Here is a 25,926-nt window from a genome sequence, read left to right as displayed (position 1 = left end):
TTTCATTTAAAACGGGGGTTTTATTTTTTTTATAAGTATATAATTATTTATTTAATTGCTGCTGTAACAATTTGAGCCTTAGAAGATGCTTCTGTCTAGCCCTTTCGTGAGCTTCGGCGAGTCGCTTCTGTTTGAGCTCATGTGTTTCAGCCATCTGCCTTTGTTTTGTTTCGTGCTCTTCCTGGAAACACTGGAACACTACCGTGTTGCGGAGTTTGGCACTTTCCACTATTTGAGATGCCTAAAAAATTTAAGTATGATCGTTGAGGGATTTTGAATGAAATAGTCCTTTCTCTATCACATTGATACTAACCTCTTCTAACTTTTGTACTGCAGAACGCGGCTTTTTATGTAAAATTCTAGTCCTCTTTGTCTGAGGTTTTGGAGTTTCTATTAGCTGCAAATAATAAAATGTTATTAGTATATTGAGTAAATGTGTATATAATTGCTTTGGTTGATAAAATAAATACAACTTACATTAGAATTATGAGTCGTATCAAAATTATTAAATCAAACGTCAATCAAACACGGCGGGTTGCCAGGGTAACAATAAATAAGGGTCGTTTTGTTATTCAACCAATACACATCGATTATTGGTCAAAGAGGAGTTTATGCCCTGTACAAGCTCTATTCACTGAATTACTATCACCTTGTCATAACGCATGTATAGTGATTTTTTATTAGTAAGACCGATAATGTTTAAATATTTTGAAACTCCTATAAAGGTTTAAAAATATATATATATTTGTTAATTGTAATAAAACATCGCACGCCATTAAGGACGCCCTTGGCCTCACAACTGGATCGGGATTCGGGAATCGTTTATTGAAATTTGAAAATTGAAAGCATGACAAACACTGTTAGCAGCTATATTTATTTTATCTTCTTTTTTTTATTATTTTCTGGCAACCATTGATTATGAATAAATATTATAAAAGGAAATATATAACTTAAATTTCCTATTAGAATTAAAAGAAATATTGACAGTAAATAATTATGAAAAATATACATGACAACCCTTACCCACGGCTGACTGAGAGTGGGCAACCATTTTTTTTTTCAATTATTTGCATAATTTTTTAATATAACGTAGAATTGATGAATAAAAACATCGCATATTATTTATCAGCAAATCTAATATATAAAATTCTCGTGTCACAGTTTTCGTTGCCATACTCCTCCGATACGGCTTGACCGATTTTGATGAAATTTTTTGTGCTTATCCGGTATCTATGAGAATCGGCCAACATCTATTTTTCATCCCCCTAAATGTTAGGGGTAGTCCACCCCTAAATTTTTTATTTTATTTTTTAGACAAAATTTTTAATTTCTATTTTTTTATGATACAACATACAAAAATACATACAACCCCTAATTTTCACCCCTCTACGATCTCTACCCCTATTTTTTATTATAAATGATATACATGGCAAAATGACGTTTGCCGGATCAGCTAGTTAATTTATAAAATAAGATAGTAATTCAATTACCTAATGGTAAAAAAACCCATGAAAGTTGAAACGAGCAGTGGAATGGGAGCATTATTAATATGATTATATTATTTAATGATTTAGCAATTGTCTTAATTATGAGAGATAGACGTGATCAAAGATGTTTTCAGATGCGTAAACCCCGCCCAAATACGCGTCAAATATCCCAAACAATCGCTTATACAGATGATTATCATATTTGAACATGATTTATGACTCCCAAGCCCCGCCTGTCCACTGCGATTGATGATATTTGCTGGTACACTAGACAAGAATTTTAATTTTATCTGTTGGTGCAATGTAAAATTAATGTATCAATCATTTAACGTTTTATTATAAATCTATTACCTATAGTTGAAAACGTGTCAAACTAATATAAAAAGAACAATGTAATTGTAGACCACAAGCCCATGAACAAAAAATACCTGTGAAATGACCCAACCTGAATTACGCTTAGAAGGCTGTTACTATATCTGAAAATAGCTCTGTGCACTATGCCGTCATTTCTGAGCGGTACATGTGAGTACGTGAGTGAATGGACTTTCTCATGTACAATGGGGGAATTTCGACTAATTATTAATGTACGGCTTTGTTATAAGTGTATAGATGATTAAAAATAAATGTCGAAAAACCTAGTGCCGTACAAAAGTGATGGTGCCGGAAGTCGGTGCAAATTTTTAATTCGACGACAGTTGCAGAAGCAATATAGGTCATTTATTACTGTACGGCATTTGTGTCATTCCTTTTGGACACATATACAGATACTTTACCCGTAAACGCCGTACATATTTCTAGCGGAGCGGTCGAAAGCCAAGGGTCGGAACCCTACCTCTACACCCATATACCCTAAGGTCATTGTAAAATGTACGGCAACATGTTCAAAATATTATTTAACACGGACAATAATGTTTTATAATTATGCCGTCCAAATATTATAGTTAATATTTGTGTAATTAAATATTTATCGAAATTTCAGGATTTACCAAGTTCTTACTGCTGTAAGATCAGAGAATAATGTACGGCAACTTGTTTTTTTACATAATGTTACTAAATATTACCGTTGTACATTATAGCCGTTCATTATAAATGGTAACAAATAAAAATATTATGATAAAAAATATATGAAATTTCCGAAATTTAGATGACTTTTCAAATGCTCCTAGAGTAATATGGGGAGTAATATTTTCAAAGATTATTGTTATTTTATATGTAACAAATATAAATAAACAAAAAAAACCAGATGCCGTACATTTTACTCCAGATTATTCTTTACAGCTGATAAAAACTTCGACGACGTTTGAGGTGTCCCTTAAGGTCATTATTAACTGTACATATCTGAGTATACTACCATAAGGCTGTAAAGTATATTTACAGCCTTATCGTACCAGCAGAGAGAGGTAAAGGAAAAATATTTTTAACAAAAATATATATAATACAGGGCGTCCCAAAGTTATGAGACATGAAGGGAAAGTACCTTAAATATCACAGATAGGGTATTTTACTAAAAGAAGACTTTATGTTATTTATAAAAGTTAGTAATTCTGCATTCAAAGATTTTTTAAAAACTACTTGCCTCGTCTGGAAATCGAACCGGCTTAAATTTAAAAAAAAACACCCCTACTTTTATGATGCCAATCGAAAGAATGGCCAAAACCTAATAACTTTTCTAAAGTAACAGACTCGTAGGGGATTTTTTTAGGCCGAATACGATAGATAATGTTTTTAATTTGATTAAAAGATATATTCACGCTGTTCCTTTCTTTTAAAATACTATGTTACTTAAGAAGAGTTATTAGTTTTTGGCCATTCTTTCGATTGGCATCATAAAAGTAGGGGTGTTTTTTTTTTACATTTAAATCAGTTCGATTCCCAGACGAGGCAAGTAATTTTTAAAAAATCGTTGAATGCAGAATTAATAACTTTTAAAAATAACATAAAGTCTTCTTTTAGTAAAATACCCTATCTACGATATTTAAGGTACTTTCCCTTCATTTCCCATAACTTTGCGACGCCCTGTATTGGTAGGCGGTGGTAGCGGACTATCGAAAGTGTACGGCATTTATCTTTTATTGAAGATTGTCTAAAGTATTAATAACCTGTGTTATTGCCGTACAGATAAAAGTCACCGGAAAATGACTCTTTTCTGAGAAAAGTTATTTACCCCATACACCTATCTGTTCCACAAAAAATGTACGGCATGCTGGAAAATGTTATCTATTTGTGAAGTACTCTCAAGATCATTTAATTTTATGTTGATTCATATCATCATCACCTATATGCTAATCAGACATATGTTGCGACCCTTGGCTTTCGACCGCTCCGCTGGGAATATGTACGGCGTTTACGGGTAAAGTATCTGTATATGTGTCCAAAAGGAATCACACAAATGCCGTACAGTAATAAATGACCTATATTGCTTCTGCAACTGTCGTCGAATTAAAAATTTGCACCGACTTCCGGCACCATCACTTTTGTACGGCACTAGGTTTTTCGACATTTATTTTTAATCATCTATACACTTATAACAAAGCCGTACATTAATAATTAGTCGAAATTCCCCCATTGTACATGAGAAAGTCCATTCACTCACGTACTCACATGTACCGCTCAGAAATGACGGCATAGTGCTCAGAGCTATTTTCAGATATAGTAACAGCCTTTTAAGCGTAATTCACGTTGGGTCATTTCACAGGTATTTTTTGTTCATGGGCTTGTGGTCTATTGGACTTGCTAAAATAATTGTTTATTTATTGATCCTACATTTTTTACACTTACAATTACAGATTAAGATTAATATTTTTCCCCCTAGATACTTACAGATACAGTTTTCAATACATATTTTTGTCAACGAAGATTTACCCACTAGCTAAAAAGTCTGTTGTATGTTCTCGGTTTAATGTTAAATGCATTAATGGCTTACAACAATGTCAGTGTACATTACTCTGTTGGCAAGTAGCGAATCTCAATCTTGTGGTGGTGGTGTCCCACAGCTGAAGTGTGAACGCCATCTTCGTTCAATAAACACGAAAGGATATTTCTTTCGACGTGCGCCTTATAATAATAGAAATATTAATTGCCATATAATTATAAATAATAATCATTAGTTACATTATTAATATCCATCTCCGCTCTCGTGTACGTTCAGCGCGGTAACTGGTTTTGAATTCTATCTGTTCTTAGTTACCTCTCTAGAGAGGCAATTATTAACATTTATACACCAAGACCGGCTGCAAATACTTCTAAAATAAAATAAATAAGCTTAATAGGCTTTAAGCCATTAATGGAGTAAATAATAATAATATAATAATAAAATTTAATGTCGGCATATTCATTAAAAATCTTTCTATCACTGAAACCGGATAAAGTCAATGTGATATGTTTTCTAGGAGACTCAATTGTAATAAAAATATTGGTTGAAGTGCACGCTGCAACTTATAACTTAGACGGTAACAAACGGCGCTTACTAGACGCATTGTATGAAAATTTTGCTACGCGCAGAGATTTATGACAAAAAATGTCGCTAATTCAAAGTTTTGATCAAAACAAAAATGGGAAGAATAATACATTGGAACCCATTGAGAATACATGACTAATTATGAACAATATTGATGTCGCATATAACAATGATAATTGTTTCGAAGAGAACCGTAGGTATGGAATAGTTATATTTGAAATAAAACTTATACGTTAGGAACAGAATTATTTTAATTATTACAAATATACGTAGTACGTAGTATGATTACGGAGACGGATATAGATAGACAAACTCTAAATAGATTTTCCGAGCATTTTTCGATATTAGATCAACCGGCTGTGGACACCACGAATGAAACATCCTCACAGTACTTGCGTCAGGCAATCGAAAAGATAAACAACGATAGGATAGTGGTCCTTTAGGGACCTGGTGTACCCGAATCACGACTAAGCACTAAGTATGACTCATGTATGTCAAATTCCATTCTGTTCCCGTTCTGGACTTTAGGGGTCAGAGAACCCTTAGGTAAGGACCTAATGAATCCTGCGATAGTTGAGATACCAAGAGTCTTTTGAGACTCTCTGTCAAATTTTATTCAGTTCTATTAAATCGTTCGCGTGTCATAGTATAGGTAGAATACTAATATTACAACAAAGATTAAAAAATAGTCTTTTTTCTTCTTGCAACACAATTCAAAATAGTAAATCACACGTTTAATAATCGCAATTTTACTACAATAAATACGAAAACACGTCCATGATAAGTATTCTTTTTGTGATAAGTTTCACTCGCGTTAATTTAAGTTATAATTTATTTTTTTAGAATGTAAAGAGTTACATTTAAGAAACAATTAACAACATCGTATTCATAAACCTTAGTTATTTTTAAGTATTTATTGATTTGTTTAGTGTAGTTTTAAGTTCTGTACTGATTTTTTTTATGTTTTTATTATTTTATGTTTCGGTTGTCTGCTTTTAGGAGTAAGACCGCCCATTTGCATTCTATATTTAATTAAATTTTACTCCTGTTATGTGTTATCGTGTTGTACATAAAGTTATTATTACTCTACTACTGTAAAATCGAATGATTCCAGACGGGATTGATCTTCAGAACGGAAATTTTAATACCTACTTGGAAGTCTTACAAATGTGGTCATGCTTTTAAAGCATGAGATAGAAGCTTCGATTTTGAGCGCAAATTATTAATCAACTTGTTTACTTCTGGTTGCGAGTGCCTGAATGTCGAATTGCTATACTACTTGTAATTTCCACCGCCTAGGAGATACGACCTTTGTATCTATCAATACTGATTGATATATCTTCGACCATACAGTCTTCATGTATGGTTTAACTACTCGGCTGGCACTATGAAGCTATCCGACGTGTTTTGCGCCCCGATTGGTATTCCAACCAGAACCCTGACAGAATCCTTACAACTTCTATGGCAATTATATCATAGAAAAGATACTGTGACTCTTATGGGTCGTTTATGTTTATGGGCTCCTTGGGTACAGTGTTAAAGGTTACCCCTACGGGCACCTGTAAAGAAAGCAAGATCGTCAAAGTATTAGGCAAAATATTCAACCTGAAAGAGACTCTCAACTCTAAGCAACTCTTTGCAATGACGTTATTAATTATTCGCACTTTTACTAATAATGAAGAAAACAATCCATAGGAAACCGACGTTTGTCAGGCACAGAAGGCTGATCATCTATAAGAAACTACCTTTGACCAAGTCCCATCGTTTTAGCGCTTTTATTTTTTAGACTATGCTTATATAAACGAATACAGTTGCTCAACAATAATAGCCGTATTCTAAAAATACCTAAAATAAGGACGCCTTGTACGTCAGAAAAACTTTTTAACAAAACATTTGTAAAGCTTTCCTTGGATATTTTGAAGAATCTGAGGATATTTTTACGCAATTCACACCGCGAAAAATACGAGTTATCAAAAATATTTTTCAATTCTGCTGGCCTCGAAGCCATACTACCGTGGCCACCAAGTATCTTTTCAGACCTATTACCTATTGTAAAAAAAATTCTTAAAACACAATAAATATTGCGTATCTAAAATAATTGAATAAATACTTATTTTTGATATTATATATTCGTATTCAACGAAGAGCGATTCGAATCGTTAACGACCAATCACTTTCCGTGCGGCTTGATCCCTTAGCGTTGTGTAAAGATGTGGGGTCTCTCTGCATCTTCTACCGCATTTACCATGGAGATTGTTCAGAGGAGTTCTTCGGTCTAATACCTGCAGTTTCATTATCGGACGTCAAGGCAAAATACAAAATACCATCCGTATCACCTCGACGTCCGTCGTTCCACAACTGAGCGTTTTCTAAGGCAGTTTTTGCCGCGCACCACCACTATGTGGAACCAGCTGCCCACTGAAGTATTTCCAAACCAATACGACTTAGAGTCCTCCAAGAAAAGAGTGTACCAATTCTTAAAAGGCCGGCAACGCACTTGCGAGCCTTCTGGCAATGTGGGTGTCCATGGGCGGCGGTATCACTTAACAACAGGTGAGCCTCCTGCCAGTTTGCCTCCTATTACATTTAAAAAAAAATGTATTCTTGATTGATCTTCACAGTAATCTCGCCGGGATAGAAATGAATACAGAAAAATATCCAATGCATTCTCTTTATTTTATATTTTGATATAATTGAATGGGGTGTTTAAAAAATAACTTGCCTAGCCGAATTAATTTTATCACAGTGATGTTATAATGTATTGTTCAGCCCAATGGGTGATCGAATTAACCCTGTGCATGCAGGTGTAAATTTTACGATACCAATATGGACAATTTTTTCATAATTTGTCATAATATGTTAATGATATAGGGCTATAAATAAAACCCTACTGTTTAGTCACATTTAATAATTAAAAGTTATATTTATTAATAATAATAATTAAAAATTGATAAATAGAATATCAAAACAGAGCTGGTGCTTTCCTCGCTCAACGAACAAGTTTTGTATTACAACGAAAAATGCTGCCAGTATTAAAGGGACACTGCCACAGGGACCATACTTTTTCAATTTGTTTTTTACTATTACTATGTAGGTTAAGAATATTGTAAACACATTATATTTGTGTGTGTTGGAAATGAATATTAAATTAATACATAATATATCAAAGAAACTTTCCTAATTCCACTACATACCTGACTATTCTACTAAACATATCTTCACCATAAACAAGATACTCGATAGGGAAACTTTTATCAGAAACCGAACATTACCTGAATAATTTGTAACAAATAATTTTCTACGGATATTGCGTTAAGACGTGGTCGTTTAGGCCCAGCTACCAATAAAGGGTTAGTTCTCACACGAATGACGTGTTAGGCCATTGAAATCGCTCTGCTCAAGATTTTCTTGTGTAGTATATAAGCCGCTGGCTGTAAGAAAGGAAGCATCAAGTGTCCAACAATCAATAGTAATCTAATAATTATTTAAAATGAATAACATCGTATTATCAGTTTCGCTTCTGGCACTTCAGGGTAAGTTAAAAAAAATCATTATTAAAATTAATTTAATTAACAATTTAAATTAATCAAAATAATTGATTAAGGAATTTCAGCTTTAATTGAATAAAATATAAGTTATTTAACCATTTTTTAATAAAAATAATAAATTACAAAGACTTAAAGATGCTTAATCTTGGCTTGGTGTATTAGAATATTTTGATCTGACTAATTAAAATATAAAAATAATTTAACTAAAACTAAATTAATCCTTAACAAAATATTTCTACAGATTTCATTAAACAATACCCTTTGTATATTCGCGATTTAATCGAATTTTAATTAAAGGATAGTGAATTGGAGCATATCATCAGATTAACCATGATATACCGTTATAAATTAAATACAATTATATTTAATTATTGAAGTCGGTAAGATCAGCTATAGCAAGGCACGCGAAATATGCAACATACGATGCAGATTGAATAAACATCCGACACTGCATCAAACACTCAAACGATCGAAATTTTTAAGATCTTTTTGCATACAATCCAAATCGTATAATAAAATTGTTTAATTTTCGTAAGATCTCAAAACTTCTAGCTTTGTTGTAATTTTTAAACTTTACACATGGCAACTATAATGTATAGATCTAGAATTTTTGACCATCATAATTTTATATTGGTGATTTTGAAAATGACATCCAATAAAAGTCAGACTCTATTAGGGCTAAATTGAAATTAATTAGATTTTTGAAGTGGTAGACAATATAATTCACCCTTACCGAATATAGCAATATAATTTTTAAAAAAATGGTGGGTTTTGTTGCTTATCCGCTTTGCTATTTTTGTATAATTATTTAATTTAATAGCGAAAAAGTCACACGAGGCGATGTGGTCGTAAAACTATATCATGGCCGCAAAGCGATTTATTCTGATATTATATAATACAATTTTTCTTAGATATTACATATCCACCAATGTTTTCCTATCTATATTAATCTTGACCTCAAATTTGTATTAGATAATCTGCAAAGAGGTCGCATTTGTTTGCAAATTCAATTTAAATGCAGTTATCGCATGCTCATGTTTGATATTTACGTGGAATGTCACGAATTATTTATATTTAATTTAATCATAATAATTAGTAGATATTTTTATAGCATCTCCCCAGACTATAAATTAATCTATGATATTGAATATGTAGGCTCATTCGAATCATTTCTTAAAATCTTAAGTTTTTCTAAAACGTCATTTAATTAATTTTCTGTTTCAATCTTGGATAATTTGCCTATTTTTTTAAAAATGAAATACTAATTAAAATAAGTATTATTATTATTCATGTATTTATCAAAAATGTTTTAAAATACACAGTTAAAGTACATTAATATTATTGATTAAACATACAATTTTACGCTGTTTAAATTTGTTGCATTGTCAACATACTTGCTAAATAATATAATTATGAAACGGTGAAATTACATATATTTCGATTACGTTATTGTATATTATGTATGTATTTCGTTGCCGTGTAAAACACACACATACATAAATATGAGAGGGTGGGCTGTGCTCAATCCAGGTAAAGGTTAAAAGATTCGAAATTCTAGAGTCCTTGCACGATAAGTAAATGGAAAAAACACTGAGTGAAAAATTATATCCATAGTAGCTATTTGTATTGAGTTAGCGTCCCGAAATTTACGCCTGTCCTGGAACCTAACAATAATTAAAATTAATACGTTAATAGAAAAGCTCGTAGAAGCATCTTCCCTCACCCTAAGTAAAACATGTTAAATCAGTATCTCAGTTCGGCTGTATTATTTTAATTTATTATTGACACCGCAATACATAATGTTTAAACATAAATTACGTTAAATGTACACCTAAATTTATAGCCATTTATTATATGACCGTCTAATTTTAATAAACTTTACAATCGGATCACGTACGCGTATTTTCTGACTAAAATATATATGTAATTGAAATGCACGATGCAGATTATCTTAACTTATGCAATCAATAAAGATCAAACTAATTTACATTCTTGAACGATTTTGAAAATTCCCAAATATTTTGTTAATACATAATATAATATTATAAATTATGCATGGTACAAATGATACCATCTCCGTGGCTCAGTTCGTCAAGCACTTGGTTATTTAAACCCAGCGACTCTGTCTTTGTTTTCATACGCAACAATTACTTAGCTATAAAAGTTATCAATGTGTCCCTGAAATAGTAGAGACTACAAGACTTTAGGGTCTACCAACTACTAGGAACGAAAAATATCTATCAGTTTTTGTTAGCGTAAAGTAATTTAACTTTGCCATTGTACTCTAAAGTTAATTCGTGTATGGAAGTAGGTTTCTGTAATTCATAATCCTAGAGTCAGAGATACATGTAGATTGCAATGTTTCTTTAATAAAGATGAATGATATAAACGTCCATAAATTAACAACTTTTTAAACTTTATAGCGATACGTGCTTTCTTTAAATTAAATACATTTAACGATCGCTATAAAATAAATACGTCTGGAATACAAATGATTTATAAATGGCGCCTGATGTTTTTGGTGACTATAAATAAAATTATAGTCAGAACAAGAACTTAACCAATTTACATAGATTTTTACGACATGAATTTATGTTCCTTCTATAAGGAGTTGGGTTTACAATTATATTATTAAATTAATCTTGAATAAGAACTGACTAATTGAGAACAATGCGATGTAAATTGAAAAGTCGAATCTGAATTTGTTTTTGGTCAGATAAAATACATTATGGTTTATTATTGGTCTTTACGGTTTTATAAACAGATTTTAGCTTGTGTATCTTTGATTATTTCTTCTTTGTGTCTTAATCTTAAATTAATTTGTGCGTTTAACATATAAAATATATTTTAAAGACAAACTATAAGAACAGTCCATGAACTCATAACCCTAATACGAGTCAAAGCTTTAAAAACCTTATATTTTTTATCTTATCGTAAACAAACAAAGCACTATTTCTTACCTGTCAATCTTTGGTAATTATCATCTTCAAAATCATTTCTTACTAGATCTGAAGATACAAATATGGCATTACGATAGTTTAATTCGTTTCAGTGTCTATGGTTCTGGGTTGGGGGTACCGCGCCTCTGACCAACGTCGTTGGGCCGTACTCCATCCAGCATGTGGAGGTCGCCAACAATCACCCATCGCTATATCAGCTCGTCAGGCTATTCCTATTTCGATCCCCGCTATGGAATTAATTGGCTACCAGAATCCCCTGCCTGGTCCCTTGACTACTACTAACAATGGTCATTCCGGTAAGTATGATAATATTATGATAGCATATGTTTAACAACAGCTAAAACAATTCCTGAATATTTAATAATTAAGCTGTCGAAGTCATTGTCGATTTGCCCTAAATGAACCCTTCCAATTTCAGTCGCTCTAGCCATCCCGAAATATTCATCCGAAGAGGAAAAGAAAGGTTTTCGTCTTCCATACATTTTCGGGGGTCCCCTTGACAACGAATATGAAATTGAGGGTCTTCACTTCCACTGGGGTGACAAGAACAACCGTGGTTCGGAACATACACTCAATGATATGCGTCTGCCTTTGGAAATGCACATTATCCACAGAAACAAGAAATACAGAAGTCTCGCGGAAGCTCTCCAGCACCCAGACGGTCTTTGCGTTCTTGCTTTCTTCTACCAGGTTAGAATGTTTAAATAATATACCTACAATATATGGAATAACTAAATTTAACATCTAGATGCATGAAAATGCTTGATGTTTGATGATAATTTATGACGACAATAAATAATGCTTTTATCAATTTCTTGCAGGTCGTTGAATTCGACGCTAAACTGTTAACTCCCATCGTCAAGAACTTATCTTCTATCGAGAACTACAACACCAGTATGCAACTTCCACACACTTTCTCGCTCTCTTCTATTCTTTCTGGACTTGATACTGAACGTTTCTACACATACAAGGGATCCCTTACCACCCCACCCTGCGCTGAGGCCGTCACATGGGTTGTATTCTCCGACTACCTGCCAATTTCTGTATTCCAGGTAACAATCAAATTACAAAATTCTTTATCTTATTAGGTATCAGTTATATCCAAGAGGGGTATCAATGTTTGATTCTTTTCAGATGGACAATTTCCGTGGCCTGCTCTCCAACCTGAACTTGCCCCTTGTTGACAACTTCAGACAACTGCAACCACTATTTGGTCGTCGTATCTTTGTTCGTATTACTTCAAAGAACCCTAAATTCAAGAAGACCAAGCTCCACTACTCCAAGTGGGACTGGGTTGGCCACAAGAAAGCAGAAAATGACGTCAACGAATTCGATGACTAAATTTAGCCTATTCTTTGACAAATCTTTAAAATAATTAACCTACCACCGCTCCTCGTTTTTACGGGTACTCACGATTATATATACTTTTATGTTATGTGATTAATGGTTGTGTGCACTGTGTCATATTATATATGTGCAATCAGTATTATTAAGTTAATGTAAATAAATACATAAATAACTACAAGATATTTTTATTTTAGAACCAATACATTTTAAGCTTACAAGTAATTATGTAGAGTAGTTTTCAGCTCCAAACATAGACTGAAAAGAAAAGATACTTTGGATAGATAAATAAAAAATAATGTTTGTTACATAATAAATATATAAAATACACACCATGCCAAGCACACTCTAAAAAGATGTAAATAAAACTCATTTCAATTGTTCATACACTATATTAAAATTTCAACAATCTATACAATGTGATTAAATACTTAGGCATTGCACCAAAAAATGAATAAATTATATTTCATATAATACTCTGCGGAATGTATTAACATAATGGGATGACAAAATTGCACACAGGAATCAAAATGTTAAATGCAAATTTTAAAATAAATTAGATGTTAGTTGGTATCCATATTTTTGGCCATTTATGTGCCGTCTGATTAGGGTCAGACACACCATGCAATAGCATTAACACTCTTAGCGTACCAAATCTTCTGGGTTGAACATGCCCTGTAAAAAACATACTTGGTAAATTATAAAATTCAGATTCCTCCGACATGACAAATTTATTTCACAATACACTGTTTAGTATAAACACTGACAATGTTTATGATCATGTTGAATAAAAATATAAAACAATTTTTTTATTAAACACTATTGTAACAATGGTCATCTTAAAATAACACCAGTCAATGAGTAATTTAAACATTTATACAGATGTGATTAAATTTTAAGTAATCTGATACAATTACTGTGTACATAATAATTTACAATAATAATGTAGTTGCTTATTTAGAAGTATAATAAACAAAATTGAAAACCCCTCCTCAGAAATGTTGAATTGTTAAATTGATAAAAGAAAGTTTGTAATATTTGAAAGAAATACACTTAGAGGTACCTACATTTATTTTAAAGATGTTACTAATTTGGCTGCACCCACATACCTTTGCACGACGTAAAATGGAGTCCTTGCTTGCATCATAGGGGTGGTCCTTGGAGGGAATCTCCAGTATGGATGGCACTGGGGCCGTGTGCGCATCTATTACATGCCTGATCAGTTCCGCAATATTCTGATTGATGAGGATGATATCAATATCATCCCGCTTTGTGAATCTTTTGAAACAGTCCTCGACTTCACTGACAGGTGTGTCTGAAATTATGTTTAATTTCATGTATTTTTGTTCTGCTAAAATTAATGCTGCTATTCTTGTTATTTAGAATTGTTTATATTAGTTTACCTAAGCTAGCTGCATACAGTACTAAGAAAATGTATAGATTCTTTCAAAAAGTACTTACTTTTGTCAACTACCATGAAATTGGGGTGTCTGTTCTTGTTGATTTCGCCAATACCTCCCAAGAGGAATCCGACACAAGTGTCCTGAAAGATTAGTGAAGAAATGGATACAGAAAGAAATCGCAGTATAAAAACAAATGGAGATAGTAAGCTTTAAAATTGAAAAGGTTTAGAAAAAAATGGTTTCCTATTACCTCATCACCAATAACGGCGATTAGTTTTCCCTTTACAGCACCTTGCAGAGCCATTTTTATAGAAAACAATTATTTTTTTGGTAAAATTATTGAAATCAAGAACTGTCACACAAAATTCATCACCTGACTACGGATTTTATTTAGATTGGTAGGACTGAAATTTTAATGTAAGCTGTTCTTGAAATGTTGCTAGTCACAAAATAAAATAAATTTATCATTCTCTATCTCTCAACTCTCCCCACTTAATCTGTGTACTTGTACTTTCCTGACAATCGTGTTTTGACTTTTGACTTTCGGTGATCGGTCTTGTAATTTGTTGTTGTAAGTTGTTTCAATGTGTATTGTGTTGCTTGAAACATTATATTTTATAAAAATATGATTTTTAATTAAATACATAGTTTAGGAAAAATACTGACAAATATATAAAGCTACAAATAATAATGCTGAATATACAACACTACGGAAGTAGTTCGGAAGACGAAGAAACTGATCCCGAAAGTTTACAACAACATAGCAATGAAAAGTTATTGACTCATTTGAAACCTGTCGATTCCAATTTATCTCTTGCTAAGAAAATGCAAATATGTGCTGCTCCTGTAGTTATGCCCACAGTGTGTATATACTATACATATCACCTTTCTAGGCAAGAATTCTCTTTAATAACTTTTTCAAATATTTTTCAGAATAATGACGACAGCAGGGTACTTATACAAAAAAACCAGGAATTAACGCATAATCCAAAGTATGAAGAACTGTTTGCTCCTGAATATGGTCCAGAAAATCCTTTTCAAACACAACAAATGAGAGCAAATAAGAACATTTTATCAGGTTATGTTGAAAAGGCACACATTAGTGAATTTCAGTTTGAAAACCAACGAAGAACATTTACAAGCTATGGATATGCAGTGGATCCATCTACTGAGCCCTCAACAGATAGTGGTAAAGGTGATGGAATTGTTGGTAAGTTTGAGTTTAATTGATTGTAAATAATCTATCATATTATAATTCTATTATCTTTATTAGTAACTAGCTGACCCGGCTAACTTATCGTTCTACTCGTTCCGCCTTAATAATAATAACGTTGTTACTTTAGTTAACTTATTTTAGGATTTCATTAAGGTGATAACTTTTTTTGCAAATAGAGAAATGTTTTATTGCTTGCCATTGCAAAAGAAGAATGGCAGTTTTACACATTAGGCCTCTTCTCTCTATCGCCAATATTGCGATACTGCATGTTAAAGCACTTTCTGCTTTACAACATTTTTTGATGAGGTAACACATGTTTTCGATCAAGATCAAAGCCTGGTTATGCATCTCCTCATTTACCTCAAGTTCGGAATTTCTTGAAGTGACACGAATTCGACGTAAAATGATGCGTAGTTTTGTCAACAAATGTCACCACATGCCGTGTGCATTCGTAAAATTAATTAATTGTTATTCGATAACTTATCCGATATTTTATTACTTATTCTGCTATTCGGAGTGGAGAAAAATCCATCAAAAAAGACATAACTAACATCGGTCCAGCCGATCTCGAGTTATAAGTGTTGTAACAAACACGACTTTCTTTTATATATATAGATGATTACTAATAAAGATAATTTATTTCCATTTTCTCACTGTATTGCGATACTTATTCGTTAAGCGAGGCAGTGCTCTTAAAGGGATATTTAAAAATATAACAGAACTATATTATTGTAAACAGAATGTTACTAGAAAAATTTAAGGTTTATAATTATATTTATGTCCAATAATCATGTCATGTGTAGAATTGTGGAAACAAGCTATGTCCCCTACATACAGTACTGTAATTATGTTTAGTCATTCTGGTTCTTGATTTGTAGTGTCTGAAACTGTTGCACCTCCAGAAGAGGCTGAAGGAAAATCAGTGTTTGAAACAATTAAGAAGAAAGATAAAAAGAAAAGGAATAAAAATGATGACCCTGCAGACATAGTGGGATTTCTAGGCCCTTGGGGAGGTTATGTTGGTGAAAAAAGGTATGTAGACATGTACAAAATATATTTTGTATTATATTATAATTATTGTTGAGATAGAAAACTAGCTCAATGAATGTTGACAATGTTTTGCATGCATTATAGCATACATGGTCATAGATTCTTTAGACTCTTAGTTAAATTGCAATGCAATTTATTGTATATCTTAGATAGCTACTGAGATTTTACAAAAAAATATATATTAATTTCTATAGTTTCCTAGTAATTTTTATGAAATATTTCCTATCTTTAAAAATAACATATACATACAATTTTGATTAATTGCTTCAATCAATCAGTAAAATGGATTGGGGTGTATTTCATGGCTGCTAATATTTTCAGAATAATGAAACCAGAAGGCGAAGAGGCCAAAGAACTAGAAGAAATTGTAGCAAAGAGGCAAAAGAAAGGCAAAGTTGATGATGATAAACCATTGGAGGAGAAATCTATATTCCATAGTATGTTTTCTTATATATTTTAAGAGCCACTTTACAGAAATTGTACTTTGTACATATTCATATTTGTGATATTCTAATCTTTAGGCTTCCCATAGTCTTGCTCAGAATTACTTTGAATCTCATATGAAAACAGTATTCGATGTGAATGTATAGTATGGGCATGGGCTTGCTGCAGTTATCTCAAAAATTATTGAACAATTTGTTAGATATACAGAAATTCTAAAAATGTATACAAAATCTCTTCAATTACATTTAGAAAAAAAATTAAAATGTCCTTGTATTAATATATATTAATCATATTTTCAGTTGACAAAGCTACAGACTACCAAGGCAGGTCGTGGTTGGAGGTTCCTCGCAGTGAAACACAATTACGTAGTGATACGCCTCCGGCCAAATGCTTTTTGCCCAAGGTAAAATTTTAAAACATATTAACATTTATTAAACCTGAAGATTTAATCATAATTTAAACTATTTTTATTACTTTGTCACACTATCGTTTTAGACTCTTACAAACTATTTTTGAGAGAAGTAAGACCAAGAGTTAGCCTCGGCTAAGTCTTAGTTTTGTCTTTTATTGACATAACTTTCTCACATTTGATAATAAAACAATTTTTTACCGGATTACAATCATTATGTATTATGTATTTACAAATATTATGAAAAATAATTGTAAATACATAACTTAAATCCGGTAAAAAATTGTTTTATTATCAAATAAGTCGTAGTTCTGAATCGGAGGGTAATTTCAAACAATACCTAAGCCACTATTTTGAGTGGTGTTCAAATTAATTTTTTTAATGAAGTTAAAACAAACTTGAAAATAATCTGTCAGCATCTTACTGCCTACATTTATATGGCCCTTAGTTAAACATATTCAGTGGTTTTTTAATTTTATGCAGTAAATTAATATTGAAATAAATTTGATTGAAGCCTATTCTTAGGGCCTACAGCTTTCCAATTTCCAATATTTGGCCTAAAAAAATCCTTCAACTTTATAATGTGTGTAGATTTTCAACTATTTTGTATTTCATACTGTGTGTGTGTCACAATGCGTTATTTATGTCAATTCAGTTTTGTTTATTTGATTTACTCCTATAAAAATTAATTGCTATACAAATCAAACACTAAATCCAGAAGTTTAGCAATAGTTGAATAAAAATAACAAAATATTTTATTTATTTCAGTCACACATATTTACATGGAAAGGTCACACAAAGGGCGTGGCAGCTGTGCGATGGTTTCCCAATACGGCTCATCTCATGTTGTCCGCTGGGATGGATTGCAGGGTCAAGGTAAACGTTACAATAATTTTTAAAGATTTTATATGACTTACTTTTATTATACTAATACATATATGTAAAGGAAAAAAAAAACAGATTATAAATTAAATCAGTCCGATTGCTCTGACTAAAATGCTCCGTCTCTTTCTGTCAAATTCTGTAAACATTGTAATGAAAGAGACAACTATAATATTATGTTCAGTTCATTTGGCCTTTAAGTTGATCGAAGAATTTTTTCGCATTAAAGTATTTGCTAATTTGATTATTAATTATGTTTATTGGTGGTAATTTTAATTGTTGTAGATATGGGAGGTGTACGGGGATCGTCGGTGCGTTCGCACGTATTTCGGCCATCGACAAGCCGTCAGGGACGTCAACTTTAACAACGCGGGAAGTCATTTTGTCTCTGCCGGTAACCAATTCTTAATATATTACTAGCTGACCCGGCAAACGTTGTTTTGCCATGTATATTATTTCTAGGAAACATTTTTTTAATTCAATTAAAATAACTATCTACTATAATAAAAATAGGGGTTGATCGTAGAGGAATGACAATTAAGGGTTGTATGTATTTTTGTATGCTGTATCATAAAAAAATAAAAACAAAAATGTTTGTCTAAAAAATAAGTTTTTTTGGACTGAACACCCCTTATCACTTAGGAGTTAGAGAGATAGATAGTAGCCGATTCTCAGACTTACTGAATATGCATTAAAAAATTTATAAGAATCGGTCGAGCCGTTTCGGAGGAGTATGGCAACGAACAGTGACACGAGAATTTTATATTTAGATTAACTTATCATTATTAACTCGTGGTACTTCTGTATCTGTTTTATTGGCAGATCAGGTCATTTGTACCCGACACGCCCATTTTTGTGTCTAAGGTCTCTTATGTGCACAGCCTCAAATTTAAAGCATATTTTTGAAGTTATACTTCTTTAGACGCGTTATGAAAAATTGATGAGATTGAAATTTTACGATGCGCGCGCACCGTGACACAAAATTAACAGAATGAAGTTGCCCACGGAAGATGCTACGGCATTGGACATAATTTAAAAACATTCATATTTATTTATTTAATATTTCAAATGTAAACTGAACTTTATTGACTATAATGACTCCTTTTCCAGTCTTTGATTATTAAATTGTAATTAATTATTTGCATGCAATCAAAAACTATTTTAATCATGCCAAAGAAGTATAACTTCTTACGCACGTACGTAAGTACACGCACCCTTTTTTTTTAAATTGATACTATTAAACTGCCATAATACAATAATGTGTTAATATGATTTGTTTCTCAGCGTACGACCGATATATAAAACTATGGGACAGCGAGACGGGCGCGTGTGTGTCCCGTTTTACGTCACGCAAAGTGCCCTACTGTGCCAAATTCCATCCCGATGAAGATAAACAGCATCTCTTCGTGGCTGGTACTTCGGATAAAAAGATTATATGTGTGAGTCTGCTTGTTCGAAATAAACCGACTGTAATACAATCTTTATATATATAATTCTTCTGTGAGTGTGTATGTCACTGAACTTCTCTCAAACGACTGGACCGATTTTGATGAATTTTTTTGTGTGTGTTCAAGGGGATCTGGGAATGGTTTAGATTCACAAATCAGCCCGCCAGATGGCGCTGCAGTCGGTACTTTCATACTTTGTTTAATATCCTAATCGCTTGAAATATCATGCAGGACAACGTCTGTGGGGTCCACTAGTATTACCTATATTATTACAGATATCTAAAAATCGATTTTAATGAAAATTAGAAGAACATAAAAATAAAAGAAGAATAAGAGAAGTCGAAGTAAGAAGAAGACATGGGGAGAAATTGGCTGTGCCAAAAATCAATTTGGAACTGTTTAGGAAAAACACTTCTTGTATGGCAATTAAGGTTTACAATAATTTACCAGAAGAATTAAAAGATCTTCCGACTTGAGTCTTTAAAAACCGACTTGGTGTAACAAGTATTTATTATTTGTGTGAGACAGTGTAGTTGATATAAATTTAATAAAGTATGTTATGATATGTACGATACAAATAATATAAGAATTGACTTTGACTTGACAAATTTGCGCGCCATTGTGTGGCAGAATATGCGAGCTTACGATTGTACCACCTTACACATTTTTGTAGCATATTCTTGGAATAAATAAATTATTGGAGTTATAAGGAAATTTTATGAGGAGTAAAATCAAGTGTAACACGAAAAGTTGAGGCGTTATGTGTAAAAGAATGAGATGGAATACATTACACAGACTTTTCTATTTTGAATTCACGTTTTGACAGCCACGTTACAACATTGTCAGTGTTGACAGGTGTAAAAAATAAAAGTAGATTGTCTAGCGTGCCATAGAGTTTTGTCAATAGTAATGGTCAGTGAAATTAAAACTAAAAAGATTGTTCATTCTTATTCTTCTCTTACTATAAAGGTAACTTTGGTCACAGAAAGAAAATCCTATTTGGGCATAGATGATATAGGTACGTTTTATTACTACTACAAACATTTATATTATAAAAACATATACTTTTACCACCTTAAGTATAAAAATATGGTCGATAGACACAGAACATCGCCATTTTATCGTTCCTAAGGAGTAAACTCCAATCGTGCGTCGTAGCTGACACACACACACTTTTTTTATTATTACTATTGAAAAAAAAACCAAAGGTTGAACATTCTCGACTAATAAGAAATACGAGTTTATATCCGTTAAATATGTTTTATTGAAATTATATTTCACATTGCAGTGGGACACGAGAAGTGGGGAAATAGTCCAAGAGTACGACAGGCATTTGGGCGCGGTCAACACCATCACCTTCGTGGATGAGAACCGACGCTTCGTCACCACCTCTGATGACAAGAGTCTTAGGGTTTGGGAGTGGTGAGTTCATTTATTTACATGCAATAATTTAATAAATAAAAGTTTAAAAAACTAAAAAACACGCTTTTAAAGCACATCAAACTAAAAAGTGAAAAATAATTCCGCACCTGTCAAAGAACGATGACAATGCAATAATCCGAAAAAAAAATTAAAAAAAATTAAAAATATTAAACTAAAAAATAAATAATAGTTAAAAAAAACTAAAAAACACGCTTTTAAAGCACATCAAACTAAAAAGTGAAAAATAATTCCTAATTTAGGCTGAAAATGGTAATGAACAAAAAATACTGGTATTATTGTGAAAACGCGTGGGGCGCTCTGTGCCATATTGTTCTTCGAAAAGCGTAATTTTTAGTTTTTTAAACTATTATTTATTTTTTATTTATTTTTCTTTTTTTTTCGGATTATTGCATTGTCATCGATCTTTGACAGGTGCGCAAAGTTTGAATTAAATCTGTCCGTTAAAAGTGGGTCAAAATCGAGTCCGAAGGAGTCGGTTACATACATACATACATACATACATTCAGGTGAAGCTAATATAAAGCATGTAATAAATTATCCTCTATCAGCAAGAGGCATGTTGAAATAGGAGCACGCACTTACATTCTCGTGGGAATCAATGAACATACAATTTCTATCCTAATACGTTTCCAGGGACATCCCAGTAGACATGAAGTACATAGCGGACCCCACCATGCACTCGCTGCCGGCGGTGACAGTCTCGCCCAATGGCAAATGGCTGGCCTGTCAGTCCATGGACAATAAAGTGATCGTCTTCAGCGCCTTGAACAGATTCAAAATGAATCGGAAGAAGACGTTCACGGGTCACATGGTCGCCGGATATGCCTGCTCTGTGGATTTTTCGCCGGATATGAGGTATGTTATTATTTATTTATTGAATTAGCAGAAATTATTTTTAATTATTATTTGTTTTATACGATTGTTCGGTATGATGATTTTATCAAGGTTATATAAGATACAATGTATCTTCTGATTTTATTTTTAATTATTTATTTTATTAACATAAAAATTATGAAGGATGCAACGGGTGGCCTTATCGCTAAAAAGCGATCGCTTCAAGGCAACTATAAGTAAGAGAAAACCTAAAAAAGGAAATATGATGAGTAAATTAATATAGAATTAAAATATCGAATTATTTAATACATAATACGTTTATATAACGCTAAATATACGACGTACACTCGAAGCAAAGTATTACCCACTCTAAACAAGAGCACTTATGTATTATCTTAATCAAGGAGCCAATGTATATATGGTCAATTATATAAATATATGTAATTACTAAAACACTAGTTTAATAATAATTAAGTACAGATTTCTAACAATCACTTTCCGTATTTTCTCACGATGAAGTGGACATAAAGAAAACCGAATATTTGTTATTGCGTTGCACCACTGTGGGCACTCGCCGAGTACCGTTTTCAAGTTGCTCAAAAATTTGAATATAACGCTTAGGTTTGTGTACCGTATTTCTTTTCCTTAATTAATGTTCTATAAATTGATATATCACTAAAAACTGATCAGTACTTTTGTTTTTATCATTATTTCCATTTATGACAGAATGTTGGGACCGATTACGTAATATAATAAATAATAGTTTCGTTCGAGTATTTACATATTTTGCGTAACAGAAGAATTGATAAATTTACTAAAGTATAGGTATTTTGCTTTAAAACAGATATTTTTACGCAATCTTAATTGCGGCTTTCCAAAAAAAATTCACACTAGATAATAGACGGGTTTTTTTACAAGCATACCAGACACGAAATTGGACGGTTTCACTATTTTACACGCTTTATATTAGCTTCACCTGTATGTATGTATGTATGTAACCGACTCCTTCGGACTCGATTTTGACCCACTTTTAACGGACAGATTTAATTCAAACTTTGCGCACCTGTCAAAGATCGATGACAATGCAATAATCCGAAAAAAAATGAAAAAAAAAAAATTAACTAAAAATAAATAATAGTTTAAAAAACTAGAACACACGCTTTTAAAGCACATCAAACTAAAAAGTGAAAAATAATTTCGAATTATTAAAAAAAAAAAAACTTTTTAGTTTGATGTGCTTTAAAAGCGTGTGTTCTAGTTTTTTAAACTATTATTTATTTTTAGTTAATTTTTTTTTTTCATTTTTTTTCGGATTATTGCATTGTCATCGATCTTTGACAGGTGCGCAAAGTTTGAATTAAATCTGTCCGTTAAAAGTGGGTCAAAATCGAGTCCGAAGGAGTCGGTTACATACATACATACATACAGGTGAAGCTAATATAAAGCGTGTAAAATAGTGAAACCGTCCAATTTCGTGTCTGGTATGCTTGTAAAAAAACCCGTCTATTATCTAGTGTGAATTTTTTTTGGAAAGCCGCAATTAAGATTGCGTAAAAATATCTGTTTTAAAGCAAAATACCTATACTTTAGTAAATTTATCAATTCTTCTGTTACGCAAAATATGTAAATACTCGAATAGAACTTGTCACGTCACGGTGACATTAAAATTTAATCGTTATTTTATCGCGTAATTATTGTTGAATATTCTCGTAACCTTTCGTAGCAAATCAATATTGCATTGATTTGCTTTATACGTTGTTTATAATTAAAACTTCATTACCAACAACCAAGTTCTAATAAAAAATGAGGAAATTATTGCTTTTAGTTAGTTTCTTGGTTTTCTTATTTATTATTAGGTCGGCTAACTTTACCCATTCCTTTCACTCAAACAGACTAAGTAGCAAGTGTTAGAACTTTTGTTGCTACAGTTTTTAAATAAAATAAAACAATTAAATATGTTTATCATGGAATATAAGATACATGTATCACTTATTCCACGTCATTAAATTTGAATCGGTAGACATCCCTACACATCGGGAAAGAAGACAGAGGGTGTAGGCCGAGAGAAAAAGCCGGCGTAAAAAACTCTCGGTACTCTTTTAAAATACCAAATCATCATACAAAATGACTATAATATTCTACATTAGGCACTAGGCTTTCAAACCTAGACTTAGAACGAATTAGGTCTTCCGTACATTACTTTACTAATTGGATAGTTTTAATGTCATTTTACCTAGCCAATATATATAACGAAGAAAGAATGTGTATGTGTGAAGAAATTTAATTCTTGTACTATCTTGTAATTAAGATTTGTGCTCAGTATCCGCACTTACTCGCCATTTGAGAAGCTCAGAATGTTTCTGGGAATTGGCAGGTTTCAAGGAATAAAAAATAGCGATATTTTGAATATATTTTCTAACTGAATAATCAAATATAAATTGCTAGATTATCTATATGCTTTAATGTATAGTTTATGAGTTTTTTATGCATAGATAGATCTTCTATTCATTTAATAAAATATCCGTTGTCTGGTGGCAAAATAAAGAATTCAATACAAAAATTATGTCTAGAATCTTGTCTATATGTCTAAAGATACTTTTTATACAATGTCGATTCTAGAAATGTACTAAGTAATCTTGAATCTATTCTCTTCTCTTCTATCTTTGCCTATTAGTAGCTTTAAAAAAATTAAGTCCGAGAGCTGTTGGCTTATAGAAGAATTGAAATATTTTTTTATTATAAAATATATGTTGCTTAAATTGCTGATGGAGATAGTGCGTTAGAGACTGTGTCATAGATAGTGTATATATCGCAGTAAAATTTAATAAGCCGTTCAATTAGTAGCCTAGCCTTTTAACTAAATATCGTTTAACTAGCGGCCTGAAAGGTATTCAGCCGTAGCGTTTGTAACATTTCATAAACTGGCTGGCTAATGCTTAGGCCATTCGTACGATAGAGTGGACCATGTGGCAAAAATAAAAAAGATGAATCATAAGCTAAATTCACATTATTGTCACTATACTCTTCCATTGTACTAGTTGTTTTTCATTAAACTTTGGAAAACCCCATCAAAGTTGGCGTTTGCCGACGCCATATGGACAGTATGTGTTTCGTTTCGAGTTTGAGAGTGGCAGAAAGTGGAATTAAATTTAAATTAACTAAGATCCAAGTCCTCTTCCTAGCTGTTTAATCAACTGGTTGAATATCTTTCAGGCCGCTAGTTAAACGGCGCTGTTTAGTCAAGAGGCTAGGCTGTTGATTGAACGGCTAATTAAGCTAGTTGCCTGCGACATATAGATAATGTAAACGCCGATTCACATATCATATATCTAACATGTGTATACACAAACAGCTGCTGATTTTTGTCCTTAATTTTTTTTAATGAAGAACATAGACGATTCCGGATGGTTCACAAGTTAAGATTTAAAGATTTTTTTGCAATCTAATGCAAATGTCAGCATTAAAAATTCAACATTCTATGCTAATAGACTTGCCTTTACTGGTATTATAATGCCATTTGCAATGTTTTTTGTGTATCTAGTGCTTTTTATGAACAATAAAAATTAACATATAAGAAAAACAATTTAATTTATAGTATGGCTATAAGCTGTTAATTGACTAGATTTTGAGAAAAAAATGATTTCACAATCATTTTAATTTTACTAATTTATGACGTTAATTAGCACAAATAAATTCAGAAAGTCAATAAATGAATGCAGTATATTATTTTGTAAAAAACAGATACAGAAGTCTGTGGCCAAGGTCGAGGGTTGTTTTTTTGCCATAGACAGCAAAAAATTATACTTTTTACAAAACGAAAATAACTTTAAAAATAAAATTTCTGAAGACATATTTGTCAGAACTTAAAAATGTTGTCAAAATCCCATACGTCAATATATATATATTTATAATTACTGCCCCTGCGAACTTCGTTTCTCCTTATTGTGATTTTACTTAGCCAACCTTGTTATAACCTACATGAAACATTTTGCTATGCTACC

General features: G+C 32.1%; 3 protein-coding genes and 1 long non-coding RNA gene across 5 annotated transcripts in view; 2 read left to right on the top strand and 2 right to left on the bottom strand.

Annotated features, from left to right (window-relative positions):
• On the bottom strand, positions 1–699 carry LOC125053359. 2 transcript variants are annotated; one of them, XR_007117563.1, is made up of 3 exons: positions 478–699; positions 314–397; positions 1–241 (listed from the first exon to the last, which is right to left on the bottom strand). It is a non-coding gene; the product is annotated as an uncharacterized LOC125053359 (long non-coding RNA). The 2 variants fall into 2 exon arrangements; XR_007117562.1 differs by having other exon boundaries at positions 314–699.
• Positions 700–8,344: 7,645 nt separating this feature from the next.
• Positions 8,345–12,930, top strand: LOC125052870 (carbonic anhydrase 7). The gene is made up of 5 exons (XM_047653916.1): positions 8,345–8,477; positions 11,545–11,748; positions 11,871–12,142; positions 12,274–12,504; positions 12,587–12,930. The coding sequence occupies exons 1-5, from the start codon at positions 8,435–8,437 to the stop codon at positions 12,791–12,793; spliced, it is 957 nt and encodes a 318-aa protein (XP_047509872.1). The 5' UTR covers positions 8,345–8,434; the 3' UTR covers positions 12,794–12,930.
• Positions 12,931–12,968: 38 nt separating this feature from the next.
• Positions 12,969–14,610, bottom strand: LOC125052871 (V-type proton ATPase subunit F). Its single transcript, XM_047653917.1, has 5 exons — positions 14,450–14,610; positions 14,258–14,339; positions 13,906–14,111; positions 13,448–13,471; positions 12,969–13,054 (listed from the first exon to the last, which is right to left on the bottom strand). Exons 1-5 carry the CDS (start codon positions 14,501–14,503, stop codon positions 13,022–13,024), a joined length of 399 nt encoding a protein of 132 aa, XP_047509873.1. The 5' UTR covers positions 14,504–14,610; the 3' UTR covers positions 12,969–13,021.
• Positions 14,611–14,775: 165 nt separating this feature from the next.
• Positions 14,776–25,926, top strand: part of LOC125052866 (pre-mRNA-processing factor 17) — a 36,378-nt gene continuing 25,227 nt past the window's right edge. Inside the window, exons 1-10 of the mRNA XM_047653909.1 lie at positions 14,776–15,060; positions 15,133–15,409; positions 16,294–16,447; positions 16,787–16,902; positions 17,209–17,312; positions 18,087–18,194; positions 18,486–18,594; positions 19,485–19,639; positions 20,937–21,070; positions 21,725–21,946. Of these exons, the coding sequence (XP_047509865.1) occupies positions 14,890–15,060; positions 15,133–15,409; positions 16,294–16,447; positions 16,787–16,902; positions 17,209–17,312; positions 18,087–18,194; positions 18,486–18,594; positions 19,485–19,639; positions 20,937–21,070; positions 21,725–21,946 (1,550 nt within the window). The 5' untranslated portion in view covers positions 14,776–14,889. The remainder of the gene's footprint in view (positions 15,061–15,132; positions 15,410–16,293; positions 16,448–16,786; positions 16,903–17,208; positions 17,313–18,086; positions 18,195–18,485; positions 18,595–19,484; positions 19,640–20,936; positions 21,071–21,724; positions 21,947–25,926) is intronic.

This window comes from Pieris napi, chromosome 10 (assembly GCF_905475465.1).
Source record: "Pieris napi chromosome 10, ilPieNapi1.2, whole genome shotgun sequence".
Classification (NCBI taxonomy): domain Eukaryota; kingdom Metazoa; phylum Arthropoda; class Insecta; order Lepidoptera; family Pieridae; genus Pieris; species Pieris napi.
Note: the sequence above shows the minus strand (reverse complement) of the source record. Positions and strands in the feature narration are given on the sequence as shown.

Bases quoted from the DNA above. Each gene is read 5' to 3' on its own strand.
- LOC125052870 (XM_047653916.1), top strand. From the start codon at position 8,435: ATGAATAACATCGTATTATCAGTTTCGCTTCTGGCACTTCAGG. The intron at 8,478-11,544 runs GTAAGTTAAAAA...AATTCGTTTCAG, and splicing joins TTCGCTTCTGGCACTTCAGG to TGTCTATGGTTCTGGGTTGG. The intron at 12,505-12,586 runs GTAACAATCAAA...GATTCTTTTCAG, and splicing joins TGCCAATTTCTGTATTCCAG to ATGGACAATTTCCGTGGCCT.
- LOC125052871 (XM_047653917.1), bottom strand. From the start codon at position 14,503: ATGGCTCTGCAAGGTGCTGTAAAGGGAAAACTAATCGCCGTTATTGGT. The intron at 14,340-14,449 runs GTAATAGGAAAC...CTAATCTTTCAG, and splicing joins TCGCCGTTATTGGTGATGAG to GACACTTGTGTCGGATTCCT. The intron at 14,112-14,257 runs GTAAGTACTTTT...ACATAATTTCAG, and splicing joins TTTCATGGTAGTTGACAAAA to ACACACCTGTCAGTGAAGTC.